Source organism: Crocuta crocuta, unplaced genomic scaffold (genome assembly GCF_008692635.1).
Source record: "Crocuta crocuta isolate KB4526 unplaced genomic scaffold, BGI_CrCroc_1.0 scaffold113, whole genome shotgun sequence".
NCBI lineage: Eukaryota > Metazoa > Chordata > Mammalia > Carnivora > Hyaenidae > Crocuta > Crocuta crocuta.
In genome coordinates, this window is record NW_027530368.1 from 1,273,411 (window position 1) to 1,287,496 (window position 14,086).

The 14,086-nt window shown below is 54.6% G+C and overlaps 3 protein-coding genes across 8 annotated transcripts; 2 read left to right on the forward strand and 1 right to left on the reverse strand.

Moving 5' to 3' along the window:
• The first annotated feature begins 59 nt into the window (after positions 1-59).
• Positions 60-3,242, forward strand: AUP1 (AUP1 lipid droplet regulating VLDL assembly factor). 4 transcript variants are annotated; one of them, XM_077766232.1, is made up of 12 exons: positions 77-328; positions 409-546; positions 627-777; positions 977-1,161; positions 1,400-1,472; positions 1,568-1,641; positions 1,903-1,969; positions 2,071-2,173; positions 2,306-2,425; positions 2,538-2,653; positions 2,838-2,956; positions 3,065-3,242. In XM_077766232.1, the coding sequence occupies exons 1-12, from the start codon at positions 279-281 to the stop codon at positions 3,099-3,101; spliced, it is 1,233 nt and encodes a 410-aa protein (XP_077622358.1). In that variant the 5' UTR covers positions 77-278; the 3' UTR covers positions 3,102-3,242. The 4 variants fall into 4 exon arrangements, with proteins under 4 accessions (XP_077622360.1, XP_077622359.1, XP_077622361.1 ...); XM_077766234.1 differs by lacking the exon at positions 3,065-3,242 and having other exon boundaries at positions 60-328; positions 2,776-2,865; XM_077766233.1 differs by lacking the exon at positions 1,400-1,472 and having other exon boundaries at positions 69-328; positions 1,568-1,636.
• A 61-nt stretch (positions 3,243-3,303) lies between these two features.
• Positions 3,304-10,157, forward strand: DQX1 (DEAQ-box RNA dependent ATPase 1). Of its 3 annotated transcripts, XM_077766227.1 has the most exons (12): positions 3,304-3,765; positions 4,135-4,390; positions 4,641-4,834; positions 5,225-5,609; positions 5,950-6,183; positions 6,273-6,372; positions 6,475-6,633; positions 6,722-6,913; positions 8,481-8,600; positions 8,758-8,948; positions 9,269-9,459; positions 9,685-10,157. In XM_077766227.1, the coding sequence occupies exons 2-12, from the start codon at positions 4,154-4,156 to the stop codon at positions 9,839-9,841; spliced, it is 2,160 nt and encodes a 719-aa protein (XP_077622353.1). In that variant the 5' UTR covers positions 3,304-3,765; positions 4,135-4,153; the 3' UTR covers positions 9,842-10,157. The 3 variants fall into 3 exon arrangements, with proteins under 3 accessions (XP_077622353.1, XP_077622352.1, XP_077622355.1); XM_077766226.1 differs by having other exon boundaries at positions 6,273-6,633; XM_077766229.1 differs by lacking the exon at positions 6,475-6,633.
• A 1,053-nt stretch (positions 10,158-11,210) lies between these two features.
• On the reverse strand, positions 11,211-13,257 carry TLX2 (T cell leukemia homeobox 2). Its single transcript, XM_077766236.1, has 3 exons — positions 12,858-13,257; positions 12,230-12,467; positions 11,211-12,080 (listed from the first exon to the last, which is right to left on the reverse strand). Exons 1-3 carry the CDS (start codon positions 13,255-13,257, stop codon positions 11,864-11,866), a joined length of 855 nt encoding a protein of 284 aa, XP_077622362.1. The 3' UTR covers positions 11,211-11,863.
• Positions 13,258-14,086: the final 829 nt, after the last annotated feature.

Below are 14,086 nucleotides of genomic sequence, written 5' to 3' on the forward strand. Positions count from 1 at the left end.
TGAAGTCCTCCAGAAGTGCACGCCGGGACCCAGGATTCCGGGAGGCCGACCCCGCCTCCGCCCCGTGAATGCCGGGAATTGTGGTCCCCGCGGGACGCTAGTAATGAGGTGGCCCAAGGGCCCGCGAGGCATGATGGGACCGCTAGCCCTTCCGGGGCGCCTCAAGATTTCGGGTGCCGGCACCCTGGGCGGATGCCCGAAGACTCCGCCTTCCCAGGATTCCCTGCGGCAGGGCGCGAAGATGGCGGCGGCGGATAAACAGCCCTAAAGCAGCAGCGATGGAGCCTTCCCCGGCGTTGGGGCCGGAGCGGCTCTTTGATTCGCACCGGTAAGAGCCCTCGCGGGAGAAGGTTGGCTCCCGCATCCACCCGGCCTTCGGCGCCCGATCACCCCGCCTCTCGCCCCCAGGCTCCCGGGTGACGGCTTCCTGCTCCTCGCGCTGCTTCTCTATGCTCCCGTCGGGTTCTGCCTCCTGGTCCTGCGGCTCTTCCTTGGGATCCACGTCTTCCTGGTCAGCTGCGCTCTGCCAGACAGCGTCCTTCGCAGGTAACAACCCAGGGATTCCGGGGGGGTCAGGACTGGGCCCGGTCCGAGGCCGTGAAGTCACCACTGCCTGCTACTGCCAGGTTCGTGGTGCGGACCATGTGTGCGGTGCTGGGGCTCGTGGCCCGGCAGGAGGACTCCGGACTCCGGGATCATCGCGTCAGGGTCCTCATTTCCAACCATGTGACACCTTTTGACCACAACATAGTCAACCTGCTCACCAGCTGTAGCACCGTGAGTGGAGGGGCGAAGCCGAGAGTTCCGTGGGGCGGTTCCCTGGGGCCCAGCCCAAGGTTCCCCTTTGCCCGCCCGGGTTTCCCTTGGGGACCACGAAATACTGAGCCTTACCCCTAATCCCGCTTCTCTACCCCATATGTCAGTTTTTCTCACTTCCCAATTTTCCTTTCTTGCTTTCTCTTCTTCCCATTTCCAGCCTCTACTCAATAGTCCTCCAAGCTTTGTATGCTGGTCTCGGGGCTTCATGGAGATGGATGGGCGGGGGGAGTTGGTGGAGTCACTTAAGAGATTCTGTGCTTCCACGAGGCTTCCCCCGACCCCTCTGCTGCTTTTCCCTGAGGAAGAGGCCACCAATGGCCGTGAGGGGCTGCTACACTTCAGGTGGGTGAGCACAGGTATGGGTCTCCAGCTGGGTAGGTGGTCAGGCTTGTGGGCCCTTGAGTTTTCACAGTTTTCAGCCCTACCCCCCTCCCTACTAGTTGATTTCCTTTCTGTTCACTTTTAGTTCTTTCCCCTTCTATCTCTTTATTCTTCATTTATCTACTTGTACAGTTTGATAGTTTTCTGTTCTAAGTAAGGCTGGCTAGAATCCCATCCTACTCTCTCTTCCCTCTTCTAGTTCCTGGCCATTTTCTATTCAGGATGTGGTACAACCTCTTACCCTGAGAGTCCAGAGACCCCTAGTCTCTGTGGTGAGTGCGTGTTGGACAGGGAATCTCTGGGGCTTGGAGGGTAAATTTCCCATTCCTGGCCGAGGCTTAGACCTCATTTCATGCCCTCCCTTCAGACCGTGTCCGATGCCTCCTGGGTCTCAGAACTGCTGTGGTCACTTTTCGTCCCTTTCACCGTGTATCAAGTAAGGTATTAACTGTCTTCTTTTTTGGTGGCCGGGAGAAGCTCACCTCTTCCTTGAAGAGGTTGTCTCTTCCTTCTTTGTCCGTTTGCAGATCTTTTAGTATCAAGATTCTATCACAGAGGCAATACAAAGTGTTTATTGTCTCCCCACCCTAATCACAACTGTTCCGTGAAAAGAAGTATCAAAATGGGGAGAGGATGACAGATTGTACCCCAGGTGCACTCAACATGGTCCTGGATTTTTTTTTTATTTTTTATTTTTTGCAGATGGCTCCGTCCTGTTCATCGCCAGCTAGGGGAGGGGAATGAGGAGTTTGCCCTCCGTGTACAACAGGTGGTAGGGTACACAGGCAGGGTGGGAGTGGGGTTTTTCCTTAAAAGTAGGAGAAGGAAGTCTTGAGACCTTAACACTTCCAACCTTCCAACTCTCCCTAGCTGTTGGCCAAAGAATTGGGCCAGACAGGGACACGACTCACTCCAGCAGACAAAGCAGAGCACATGAAACGACAAAGACACCCCAGATTGCGCCTGCACTCAGGTATGTGGTCTCTGTACACAAAGTTTTTTGGGGTTTTACAGCCTATTGTGATTTCCTTCCTATTCCTGTGCTAGTCAGCCTCTCCTTCCTCCAAGTTCTCCACTCACCATGTTTCGGATTTCTTTTTTGCAGCCCAGTCTTCTTTCCCTCCCTCCCCTGGCCCTTCTCCTGATGTGCAGCTGGCAACTCTGGCTCAGAGAGTCAAGGAGGTTTTACCCCATGTGCCACTGGGCGTCATCCAGAGAGACCTGGGTATGGGAAAGGGTAGCCTCACGCAGGAGACAGGCACAGAGAGAAATAATGGGTGGTGAGGGGAGAAGGTGAACAGGGAAACAGACTCCCTTCTCTCTTTCCTTTTCCCCAGCCAGAACTGGCTGTGTAGATTTGACCATCACAAATCTGCTTGAGGGAGCTGTAGCATTCATGCCTGAAGATATCACTGAAGGGACCCAGTCCCTTTCCACAGCCTCCGCTCCCAAGGTGAGACCCAAGAAATGGTTAGGTCCAGGACTTGGGTGGGTAGGGGCAGTCTACGTACTCCTTTCCTTGATATCTCTTTTTTGATCCTGAGACCCTAGCACAGTGCCTCTCTTGCAAAGTAGGCATTCGATGCGTGTTTAATGATGATGACTTCGCAAGCCCTCTGACATTGTGATCACCTCAGTTCCCCAGCTCTGGCCCGGTGACCCCTCAACCCACAGCCCTCACATTTGCCAAGTCCTCCTGGGCCCGGCAGGAGAGCCTACAGGAGCGCAAGCAGGCACTATATGAATACGCGAGAAGGTGAGGGACTTAGGGGACAGTGGGCAGAAGGGTCAGGTTGGAGAAGAGAGCTAATTATAGGGCCAATATGACAAAGCCCACACAATGTCTTCTTCCTATGTCTCGCAGGAGATTCACAGAGAGACGGGCCCAGGAGGCTGACTAAGCACACGGTGGCACCCAGAGCCGCAGGACGGAGACTGGGGGCAGCCCTCACCCAACTTAAAACAGGCTGGAAGGGTGGGTGGTAAAAAGGGAGGGATGGGGCTCCCCCCAAAATCACATTAAATTCAGGGTTTTCACTCAAGGTATCTGTTGCCTCTCTGGGTCTCAAAAACCTACTGAGCAGGTTCCTTCCCTTGGTTTGGTAAGAACATGGGTGAGAGCCTCCTTGTGGGTTTGTGGGAGGTGGTTGAAAGGTTGAAATCACTTCTTCATGTCAAGAGATGAGTGATATTAAGGAAGTTTAACTGAACTAAAGACCAGCAGCCACTGGACCCTAGCTTGGGTGTTCAGCCCAGCTTTGTAAAGAAGCAGCTTGCAAAACTACAAGTCCCAAGATGCCTTTCACTAACAAGTACACTATACATTGTAAAGTACACATGCTCAGTGTGGTGTCTGGAACCTGTTTTCCTTATAGGCTTCTGACAGGTTAAATAAGGTGGAGCAAATGGCCCCACCCCAAAACCAGTCTAGGATTCCTGTTTAAGCCAAGCCCCAGGGTGGAGCCGGAATTTACCTTTGTACTTCACTTGGTCTGGGTTGGTGGTGACTGGCTGGGTGGGTCCAGAACTGGCTGCCATCCTGACACGTCTCAGAGCTGCAAGCAGGTTTGAATCCAGGATCCTTGTGGCCCTGCCCCCCCCCAACTTCTTGCCCCCTTCCTCTTATTTATTATCGCTTTCCTCAGAACCTTCCCACAGGATACCGTAATTCCTGCTGCCCTGGAGGCCCCCTGTGTTAGTTACAGGATTTTTACTACCTGACTATAGGTTAATAGTCCACTTGTGATAGTACTTCACTTTCAGACTCCGGTCTCCACTGTTTTGTAGCAGGCAAGAAATGCTGGGAAAGATGGACTCTCCCCCCACCCCCAGTGTAGTATCACCTGAGGGTACCGGTTAGGAGATCAAGGGTGGGTGGAAAGATGGTGTCAGTCATTTAATATGAAGCCTTAATCATTGCCCTGCCTTCTGTAGGTACTGCCAGTCAGCCACCATGGCCTCTCGGCTTCTTGGGCTGGCAGAAGAGTCTGGCCCAAGCCCCGGGGAGTCTGAATTGGCTGTGAACCCCTTTGATGGGCTCCCATTCTCTTCCCGTTACTACGAGCTGCTTGAGCAGCGCCGGGCCTTACCCATCTGGGCTTCTCGCTTTATCTTCATGGAGCAATTGGAGAGTAGCCCCTCTGGAGTAGTGCTGGTGTCTGGAGAGCCTGGCTCTGGCAAGAGCACCCAGGTTGGGGGAGATTCTGGGAGTAGAAAAAGGGAGGGGCTAGAGAACTGGTCCTTCCACAGGCAAAGCGGGGATTGGGCTGCATGGGGTGATTGGGGAGGTGGTCAAAGGGAGACCGGTTAGACTGGCCCCAGGGTGGCTGGTGAAAGACCAGGGGACTCCCCAGATGAAAGTGGCCAGTGCCCCAGCACTTCTGACTGAAGTCCTGCATCTTGCTGACTGGTTGTCCTTCCTATCCCTATCCCTATCCCAGATCCCTCAGTGGTGCGCAGAGTTTGCATTGGCCAGGGGGTTCCAGGAAGGCCAAGTAACTGTCACTCAGCCCTACCCTCTGGCAGCCCTGAGCCTGGCCCTGCGGGTTGCCGATGAGATGGACCTAACCCTGGGTCATGAGGTTGGATACACCATTCCCCAGGAGGACTGCACTGGGCCGGACACCCTGCTCAGGTGAGGCCTCTTGCAGGCCTGACCCAAATCTAATTCCCCTCACCCAGTAGAAACAAGCCCAGCCCTCTGACATCTCACCATATGCTCCCTCAGCCCAGTTCACCTTTTAAATCTTGGATGACACACTGCTGAATGAAGCTCTTAACCCCAGCCAGGGATCTCAGACATTCAACCTCACCCTTATCATGAGTCCCACTCTCCCAGCTGGAGTACAACTTGTGAAAAAAGTGTTATTAGTGAGGTTGTGGGTCTCAGTATAGGTTCACAGGGTCTTTTCCTGACCTTATAATCAAAACCTAGCCCCCACCCCCACCCCCAGGAAGTCACTCCCCTGAACTCGTGGAGCTGGTCAGTGACCACACTGACTCCACCCACTGCCAATGTCAACAGGTTTTGCTGGGACAGGCTGTTTCTACAGGAGGTGGCCTCAACCCGGGGCACAGGAGCCTGGGGCGTGCTGGTGCTGGATGAGGCTCAGGAGCGGTCAGTAGCCTCGGATTTGCTCCAGGGGCTACTGCGAAATGCCAGGCTGGGAAACCTTCCAGGGGACTTGAGAGTGGTTGTGGTTACTGACCCTGCCCTTGAACCAAAGCTCCAAGCCTTCTGGGGCAATCCTCCTATTGTGCGTGTACCCAGTGGGCCTGGTGCGTGTCCCACTCCTGTATACAGGGACACTGTCCCTACTGATCGAGTGGAAGCTGCCTGCCAAGCTGTGCTTGAATTGTGTACGAAGGAGACTCCAGGAGATGTGCTAGTATACCTGCCCAGTGAGGAGGTAAAAATGGGCTGCAGATGGAGATTCTCATGTATGCCGCCTTCCTTTCCTGGGGGAGTTGGAGCAATGCTTGTTAGAACATTAGAGTTGGATTATGTACTAGGTTGGGGTCCTAAGGAAAAACTCCAGGACCTTGGGATAAAGAGGTCTACCACCCCCTTTTTTAAAATCCATATTAAGGCAGAGACTGTGGTTCAGTGAATTCCTGACATTATAACATCCCCAACTTTATGAGTATGTGCCTTTTTTCAGAGTGAAAGGCCACAGCTTTCATCAGTTTTTCAAAAGGGTTCGTCACCGAAAAGGTGAGAATTGCCTAATGCCCCACCCCTCTCTTCAGGAAATTTTGCTGTGCTGTGAATCCTTGTCCAGGGAGATTGAGCCCTTGGCTCTCAGAGGGTCTCCACCACGAGTCCTGCCCCTTCACCCAGGAGATGGTCCAGCCATTCAGGCTGCATACGAGAACACAGACTTGGGTGCCAGAAAGGTTGTGGTCACTCACTGGCTGGCTGACTTCTCCTTCTCCCTCCCTTCCATTCGACATGTCATTGACTCAGGACTGGAGCTTCGAAGTGTGAGTGAGAGAGATGAGGGGATGAAGGGGCTAAAGATAGAAGTGGCCCACTCTGATCTCTCTTGGCCTTGGTTGGGGGGCGGTGACAGGTGTACAATCCTCAGATCCGAGCAGAATCCCAAGTGTTGAGACCAATCAGCAAGTGTCAGGCAGAGGCAAGACGACTTCGGGCAAGAGGGGTCCCTCCAGGTAAGAGCCTTTGCCCTTCTGAGGTCAAACATGAAAAGCTGCCACAAGCAAACCCTGAGAAACCTATGGTGGCCCTCTTTCCCAAGTCTTTTCTCCCCTCAGGATCCTACCTCTGCCTGTACCCTAAGTCCTTCCTAGAACTAGAGGCGTCCCCACTGCCCCCACCCAGGGTGTGTGAGGAGAATCTGAGCCCCCTGGTGTTACTACTAAAGAGGAGACAGATTGCAGAGCCAGGGGAGTGTCACTTCCTGGACCGGCCTGGTGAGCAGCCCTCCTGCCCAAGTCCTGCCTGACCAGGCTCTCCAGGCTCTGAGACTTCCCTGCCCTATAAGCCCTGTTTCCTCACCAGCTCCAGAAGCACTGATGCAGGCCCTAGAAGACTTAGACTATCTGGCAGCTCTGGATGATGAAGGGAACCTGTCAGACCTGGGAGTCATCCTATCAGAGTTCCCCCTGCCCCCTGAGCTGGCCAAAGCCCTGCTGGCCTCCTGCGAGTTTGACTGTGTGGATGAGATGCTCACCCTCGCCGCCATGCTCACTGGTATAAAGTCCTTCGTCTCTCCGGCTCTTGTGGCCACTTCGATCCTTTCCAGCCCTTTCTCATATTCTGGTGCTCCAAAGGCCAGCCCCATCTCCTATGCTTCCCTTACAGTGCCCGAAAAGACAGCCTTAACCACTTATCCCTCTCCTGTCTCATGAACCTTTCCCCAATGCTGGTTCTTGCCCCCAACATGCTCAAATCTCTCCTACTATTACTAAATCTCCACACCCCTCTCCCTCCACCCTCTGCTCCCCGACAGCTCTACAGAATAACCTCTGACCCGGTCTGCCTACTGTGTTCCTGCCCACAGCATCCCAGCCTTAGGCCCACGGCAACCCTGACAAGTCTCAGCTCAGCAGTGACGTCCCATCCCACCCTCCGGGCCAAATCCACTGAACACATCTGAGCCTTTATTCCTATGACCTTCTGACACTTGAAAATGCCAACCACTCCCACCTTGAAACTGCCCCCTCCCTATGCCTCTGTGACTGCTCCTCCAGCTGTTCATCCTACCTCTCTGGTCATTCCCTTCCTCTCTTCCCTGGCTCCTGTCCTCTGCTTATCCACTGTAAATTAGACCTCAGAGTTCCATCCTTTCCCCTTTTGCCTTCTCATTCCTTGAACTCTCTGAGCAAGTTCATGCACACCTGTGGTCTTTAGTGCCATGTTTATACTTAAAACTTCCAAACCTTGTATCTCCCTGCCAGTCACATTCTCCTGAATCTCAGATTTATATATCCAACTCCTGACAGACATTTCTACCAGAATTGTCCACAGTAGCCCAGCCCAGAGATGAACTCAAGCACTTGCTTTAAACCATTCCATCACCACCACCACAAAATCATGCCATTACCTCTTCAAGCTCCACTACCATCATTCTAGAGTAATCTCTCTCTCGGTTCTTTCATTTTTATCTCCTAAATGGTTTTTTCAATTCATCTATTTGTATCCAAACTCACTATTGGTGCCAGAGTTAGATCCTCATCCCCACTCAGCCTGGATTCCTCTAGCCTCCTAACTTGGCAAGTAAACTTCTTTAAACACATGGACTCTCTTACTTCAAAACTCTTCTCCAACAGCTGCTCTTTACCTTCCAGACAGAATATAAATTCATCAGCACAGCACACCCAGCGTCTCGTGACCTGGCACATACCTGCCTCTCCAGCTTCATCTCCCGCCACTGTGCCACACATGCCATTCTCTCTACCCCTACTAGGTGCTTGCGGTTCTCCAAACAGGCCACACTACTAACAGCTGTGCCTTGCCATGCCCACGGTTCAGATGTTCTGCCCCTTCGCCACTGAGCTAATTCCTAACAAAATTTCAAACATTGGCCCACACATCTGTTGTGCTGATCGAGTTTGCTTATCTCTCCTACTAGCCTCTAAACCACTTGAGGGCAGAGACTGTCTTTCGTTATTTATGTTCAATGTCTAATAAAGTATATAGCACCTAGAAGTTATCAATGTCTTTTGAATACATTTCCCAAAGTGACACTTTATACCTTTTCACCCTTCCTTCTGTACTGCTGTCCTTTCTCAACCCCCTTCCTTGTTTCTGCCTCCAGCTGCCCCTGGGTTCACCCATCCTCCGTGCTGCGCAGAAGAAGCTGCCTTGCGCCGAGCCCTGGAACACACAGATGGTGATCACAGTTCTTTGATCCAGATATATGAAGCCTTTATACAGAGTGAGTAGCCCACTCTGTATCTTCTTATAAAATCCCAAATTTTCCAAAAAGGGGAAGTAGTATGCAACCAGCTGGTAGATCTCTATGCCCTTTGACCAAACGTGGGGTTCTCTTGGGGGTTTCTTTGTAATTGTAGCTGTTCCCTTTCCTCTCTTAGGTGGAGCAGACAAGGCTTGGTGCCAGGCTCGGGGATTAAACTGGGCAGCATTGTGCCAAGCCCGGAAACTTCGAGGTGAACTCCTAGAACTCATGCAACGAATTGAACTTCCCTTGTCCCAGCCAGCCTTTGGCTCTGAGCAGAATCGCAGAGACCTTCAGAAAGCACTGGTGTCAGGATACTTCCTTAAGGTTAGGGGAAAGAGTTGGGGTGAAGGTTATAAAAGGAGGATAAAGCAAAGGGATCAAAAATTTATATGCCACCTCTGAATTTGGGGTCCAGATGGCCATTCAAAGGATTTTCTAGAACCAAAAGAAACTTTTTGAGGCACTGGAGTGCAGGGGACTATGGGAAATTCCATATGACAGGGACTCTAACACCTAGAGATGATACTTTACTTTTAATAGTCTCACCACCCTTCCTAATTCTTTCTTGGCCCTTTCTTTTTCCTACTGTCTTCCTCCCCCTCACCTCCCCACTTATTCCCTCACTATCTTTGCTTTTCAATGAGGTGGCCCGAGACACAGATGGGACTGGAAATTACCTGCTCCTAACACATAAGCATGTGGCCCAGCTCTCCCCATACTGCTGCTACCGAAGCCGCCGGGCTCCAGCCAGACCTCCACCGTGGGTGCTTTACCACAATTTCTCCATTTCCAAAGACAACTGCCTTTCCATTGTTTCTGAGATTCAACCACAAATGTGAGTTCCCTGACACCCCTCCTACATTGCCCATTCCTCTTCCTGGGGCCAAAATTATGGCTGGGGAGTTAAGGAGCCATAAGGAGAAGAGGATATCTTAATGATTTGTAGTGACATATGATTTGAAGAGTCAGGGTTTGTGGACAGAATGAGAAGTTTAGGAATCTGCATTACATGTAAGAGAGTATACAGAAATCATCTTCTAATTGTTACTCTCTCCTTCAGGCTGGTGGAGTTGGCCCCTCCATACTTCCTTAGTAACTTGCCTCCCAGTGAGAGCAGAGACCTCTTGAACCAGCTGAGAGAAGAAATGGCAGATTCTTCAAAAGAGAGTGAATCCCCCTCCACCCAAGAGTTTGGAGATGCCTGTGTCCTGCAGTGACCTGCCTAAGGAATGGAACTGAGCTCATCTCAAGGCATTAGATCCTCCCTCAGACTAGCACCAAGGCAGCCAGCCAGATTTAGAAGGCCAAAGGTTAGGGTCAAATGTAAATCCTGGAACCTGAGACTCAAGAAGTGGTGGACCAAGAGTGGCGGGAATTGGGTAAGCCACAGTATACATAAGGTTGGACCCTTTCCTTAGCCTTCTTCTATTTATTGGAGAGTGACTGACACGTCACTGCCAAGCCCCCAACTTATGCCATACCCATCTTTGTGTGCTTCGTTTTGGCCTATAAAAGTTATTTCTCTGTGTCAAATTTGAGTTTGGTTCTGCAGCAGCATACACACCATCCATGAGTTAGAGGTGACACAGTATCATCCAACTGCCCCCACAATATCCTCTTGCCTGGTTCCCACCTGTGGTCAAGACTTCATGCTGTGACTGACCGAGCTGTCACTACCCCAGAACATGAGCAGTTTGACTACAGCTGGTCTCTGACCTTGCCCAAAGCTCATTTCCCTCTGTCTTGTTCCTGCCTCTAGGGGAGGAAGAATGAGAGTGCTATAAGAAATCAAAAATCTTCCTTTTTCCACATACAACATAGATCCTTTTCCTTCTTAAACCTCATGACTATTGCAACCATCCCTAAACCCTCAACTTTCCATCAACAAGCTTTCCAGAAGCCTCTGGGTCACCCACAAACTAAAGTTTTTCTAACAACTTCAGGGACATCATGCTTTCCTTTCTTTCCAGCTGGGTGCCCATTCCCTTTTCTCCCTTTGAACTATTAACTTTGATATTCTCCATCATTTTTCACATTGTAAATGTGTTTGTAGAAATTGGTGGAAAGAAAGATTTAATCCTTACAACTCTGCTTTTCTCCTCAGAGTGTCCCTCCCTTAGAGACTCTATTTGTTCTCATCATTCTGTCTCCACGTCTATGTGGATGTCAACCAACCTCCCCCAAAAGCACTTTTCCAGAATGTATTGTCTTTAGGTCTAGCATTTAGTTCTGCCTAGAGTTATCTGGCTCCAATCTTTCCATTCCCCTTCATTATCCACAACACCATTGATCTGCTGATTCTCTACATTTCCAACCTTGGAATTATCTTTGACTCTTCTCAGATATTCCTACTAATTTGCCAAATTTTGCTCACCCTAACTCCACAGGGCCGGTTAATTTTATCCACTGCTTCTTCCCCCTTTCCCCTCTGTCCCCACAGGACACCAGAGGCAGATTAGTGTTCTTAGATTGTCTCTTTCATGGGGTGTATAAGTATCCCTCTTGCCTGCCACCCAGGCGCGTTGTGAGGCTCAAGGAGAAGGACGGAGTCAGCAGGTTGAACACACACGACAACATGGGGTTCAAAGTCAGGAAGGTATCCTTAGCGATTATTTTACAGTTGAAGAATGAGATGCCCAGTGTGGATAACCCTCTGGTTCCTGTCACAATCAGACTCTCACCCTCCCGCACCTCCTCCGTTATTCCACTGTCATTGGTGTCTTCTTCCCTTCCATCACACCTTTGGTATAGACCCAGGCAGTGCGTGCGAGCTGCCGCGGTCCCATCCCAGCACCACCTTTAGCTTGCTCTTTGGGTCCAAAACCCCAGGACTAACCTACCCTCGGAAGAATCCATAGTCCTACGAAGGGCAGCTCCGGTTGGCCAGCCCGCCCCCCTCCCCTCACCTCATTGGCTCCCATACTGCAGGTCCCGCCTTCTTGGCTCCTCGGGTGCAACCACAGTTGAGTGGGAAATGGCGGGAAAGACCACGTCTAAGCACGGTGCTACCGCGCAACGGTAGCCTGGGAGCCCGCAGTGGTCCGGGAGCCCACAGCGGCCCGGGAGCCCACAGCGGCCCAGGAGCCCTCGACGATAGCCTCAAAGGCGGCCCTTCCTCACAAGCTCCGCTACCACAGAACGACGGCGTGGTCAGCTTTTCGCTCCACGGTCCTGGGGCCGGCGCTCCAAGCGGCGTCTCGGTCCGGAAAAGAGCGCTCGGCGGGTTGGGCAGGCGTCGCTCACACCACCGAGGCGAGCCCGGACACGGAAGCCACCTTGTTATCCTCGGCCCAGGGCTGTAGGTTCTGCAGCGCAAAGAGCGACGAGTTGTGCAGGCAGAGAGGGTCCGGGGGCAGCGGCGGCCGCAGAGGCCGCGGCAGGGCGTCCTGCTGCAGGTGCAGGAGCAGCCGGCCCGCGCGGTGCCGCTCCGCCTCGCGTTCCTCCGCCGTCTGGCGCCTGTGAGAGTCGAGTCGCGGTGTCAGCTAAGCCAGCCCTCGCCCACCCCGCGCCTCATCGTCACCGCGGGGCCCGAGGTCCCTCGCCCGCCCCGCGCCTCGCGGCCACCTTGACGCCAACCGCCAGCCGTCGCGCGCCCCGCGCCTCACCGCCACTTGGTGCGCCGGTTCTGGAACCAAGTCTTGACCTGTGCGTCGGTCATGCGCAGGGCCTTGGCCAGCGCTGCCCTCTCGGCCGAGGCCAAGTACTTCTGGCGCAGGAAGCGCCGCTCCAGCTCCAGCACCTGCGAACGCGAGAAGGACGTGCGCGGCTTCTTCCGCTTCGGAGGGGTCCGGTTTTGGTAGGGGTGGCCTATGCGGCGCGTCCCGGAGAAGGGCGACAGTGCGGCTACAGGGAGGAAGAAAGAGCAAGGCAGGGTTTTCAGGGCCGCCCTTCCAGGTGCCCCAGGCTCGGCCTCTCATCAGCAAAGGCCTCCAGACAAGAAAGGGCCTCGGAAGAAATGGCCCTCCCCCTCTGGTAAGAGACGGCCCCCGGAACTTCATCCTTCCCTCCCCTCGGTGTGGACTGTGGCCTGCGAAGGAGGGCGCGGGCATCGACGGCAGCTCCTTCCCCATCGCCTCTCTAAAGCAGCGCGACCGCGAGACATAAATTGGGGGAGGATCGCCTGGGCTGATCCGGGCAGGGAGCATTCGGGGAACTTGAGTTGGAGCAGAACGCCCAAAGATGAGGAAAGGGGGTCAGTGTGGGGCAAGAGGCTGGAGGGTCGGGCAACCTCACCCGTGAGCCGGTCCTTAGCAAAGCGGCGGCCGCTGTCCATCCAAGGGAAGGTAAGTCCCGCTAGGCCCCCGGCTCCGCCCAAGCCAGAGGGTCCAGGCACCGCAGGGGCACCTCCCGCGGGCGGCGGCACTGGCAGCGGACGATGTGCGGGGACGCGGATCACTCCACCTGGGCCCATGCCGGAGCTGCCAGGTAGCGGGGCCAGCGAACCGGCGGGGCCGTAGCTTGAGGCTCCGTGAAATCCACCCGAGAACGCCGCACTCTCCCCATGGCCCTGGCCCGCGCGACCGGGGCCTAGGCTGCTCCCGGGGGGTTCCGGGCAGCTCAGGATCTGATCGATGCCAAAGCTGATTGGCTCGTGGTGCGGGAGGTTGTGCGGGGCCAGGACCGCCGGCTCCATGGGTCTGGGTCAAGGAGGACCGCAGGAGGTTTTGGCGGTTGGGGAGGGCGCCCCAGGCAACTCTGGGAGCCCAGCTGCGGAGCGCTCGGGGCGACGGCCTCAAGGGCCCGCGGAGCTGGCCGCGGCGGGTCCCCGGGACCCCCGGGACAGCTTCATCGCTGTGCACGGGGAGTAGCCGCGCCCGTGCCGGCCTCTGCCGGGCGTCGGCGCAGGGACTCGCATCCCGGGGGAGCGCGACCGGCGGGGGGGCCAGGAGTGCCCTTGATGTCTCTGAAGCGCAGATGGACGCTAGGCTGCCGGGGCCTCTGCCCGAGTTCAGGGTGGAGAGGGTTGGCCGACTGGGGCTGGGGCAGTGACTGACAGATCAGCACTGGGTGGGCAGTGGGGGCTGGGGGTAGGGCAGGGGCGGGGCCGGACCCGTTAAAGGGAAAGAGACGCCTGTTTGTGTGAAACGCGGGGAAGAGTGGCGAGCGGGTGTGGTGGGGGGAAGGGGGGAGGTGGCAAGGGTGTTAGGGACCAGGCTCAGCACGGGAGGGGCCAGAGCATGGACCACTGCGCGCTGAGTCAGCCGAGATGCGCACAGCAGCTCCATCCTCGCCGGCCTCTGCCTTGGGCTTCCTCGCAGGTGCCTCTTCCCACAGCCCCCACTCTTCGCCTCGCGATGGGTCCTGCCTGCCGACTCTCGGATTCGTTGTGGCCCCCGCCTCAGTGCCCTCGAAGACCCAATCTCGTTGTGGCTTCCTGGCTGCGATGGGAAGCGGTTGGGGAACGGCGCCGACGAGTTGGAGGCCCGGGAAGAGGACAGGTGTGGGCAGGGAGTGGCAGGGCG

Excerpts from the sequence above, each read along its gene's own strand:
- AUP1 (XM_077766232.1), top strand. The coding sequence starts at position 279 with ATGGAGCCTTCCCCGGCGTTGGGGCCGGAGCGGCTCTTTGATTCGCAC. Across the intron at positions 2,426-2,537 it reads CGTCATCCAGAGAGACCTGG|CCAGAACTGGCTGTGTAGAT; the intron begins GTATGGGAAAGG and ends CCTTTTCCCCAG. Across the intron at positions 2,957-3,064 it reads CTATATGAATACGCGAGAAG|GAGATTCACAGAGAGACGGG; the intron begins GTGAGGGACTTA and ends TATGTCTCGCAG.
- DQX1 (XM_077766226.1), top strand. The coding sequence starts at position 4,154 with ATGGCCTCTCGGCTTCTTGGGCTGGCAGAAGAGTCTGGCCCAAGCCCC. Across the intron at positions 4,391-4,640 it reads GCTCTGGCAAGAGCACCCAG|ATCCCTCAGTGGTGCGCAGA; the intron begins GTTGGGGGAGAT and ends TCCCTATCCCAG. Across the intron at positions 6,184-6,272 it reads CAGGACTGGAGCTTCGAAGT|GTGTACAATCCTCAGATCCG; the intron begins GTGAGTGAGAGA and ends GGGCGGTGACAG.
- TLX2 (XM_077766236.1), bottom strand. The coding sequence starts at position 13,257 with ATGGAGCCGGCGGTCCTGGCCCCGCACAACCTCCCGCACCACGAGCCA. Across the intron at positions 12,468-12,857 it reads TGCTAAGGACCGGCTCACGG|CCGCACTGTCGCCCTTCTCC; the intron begins GTGAGGTTGCCC and ends TCCTCCCTGTAG. Across the intron at positions 12,081-12,229 it reads AACCGGCGCACCAAGTGGCG|GCGCCAGACGGCGGAGGAAC; the intron begins GTGAGGCGCGGG and ends CGACTCTCACAG.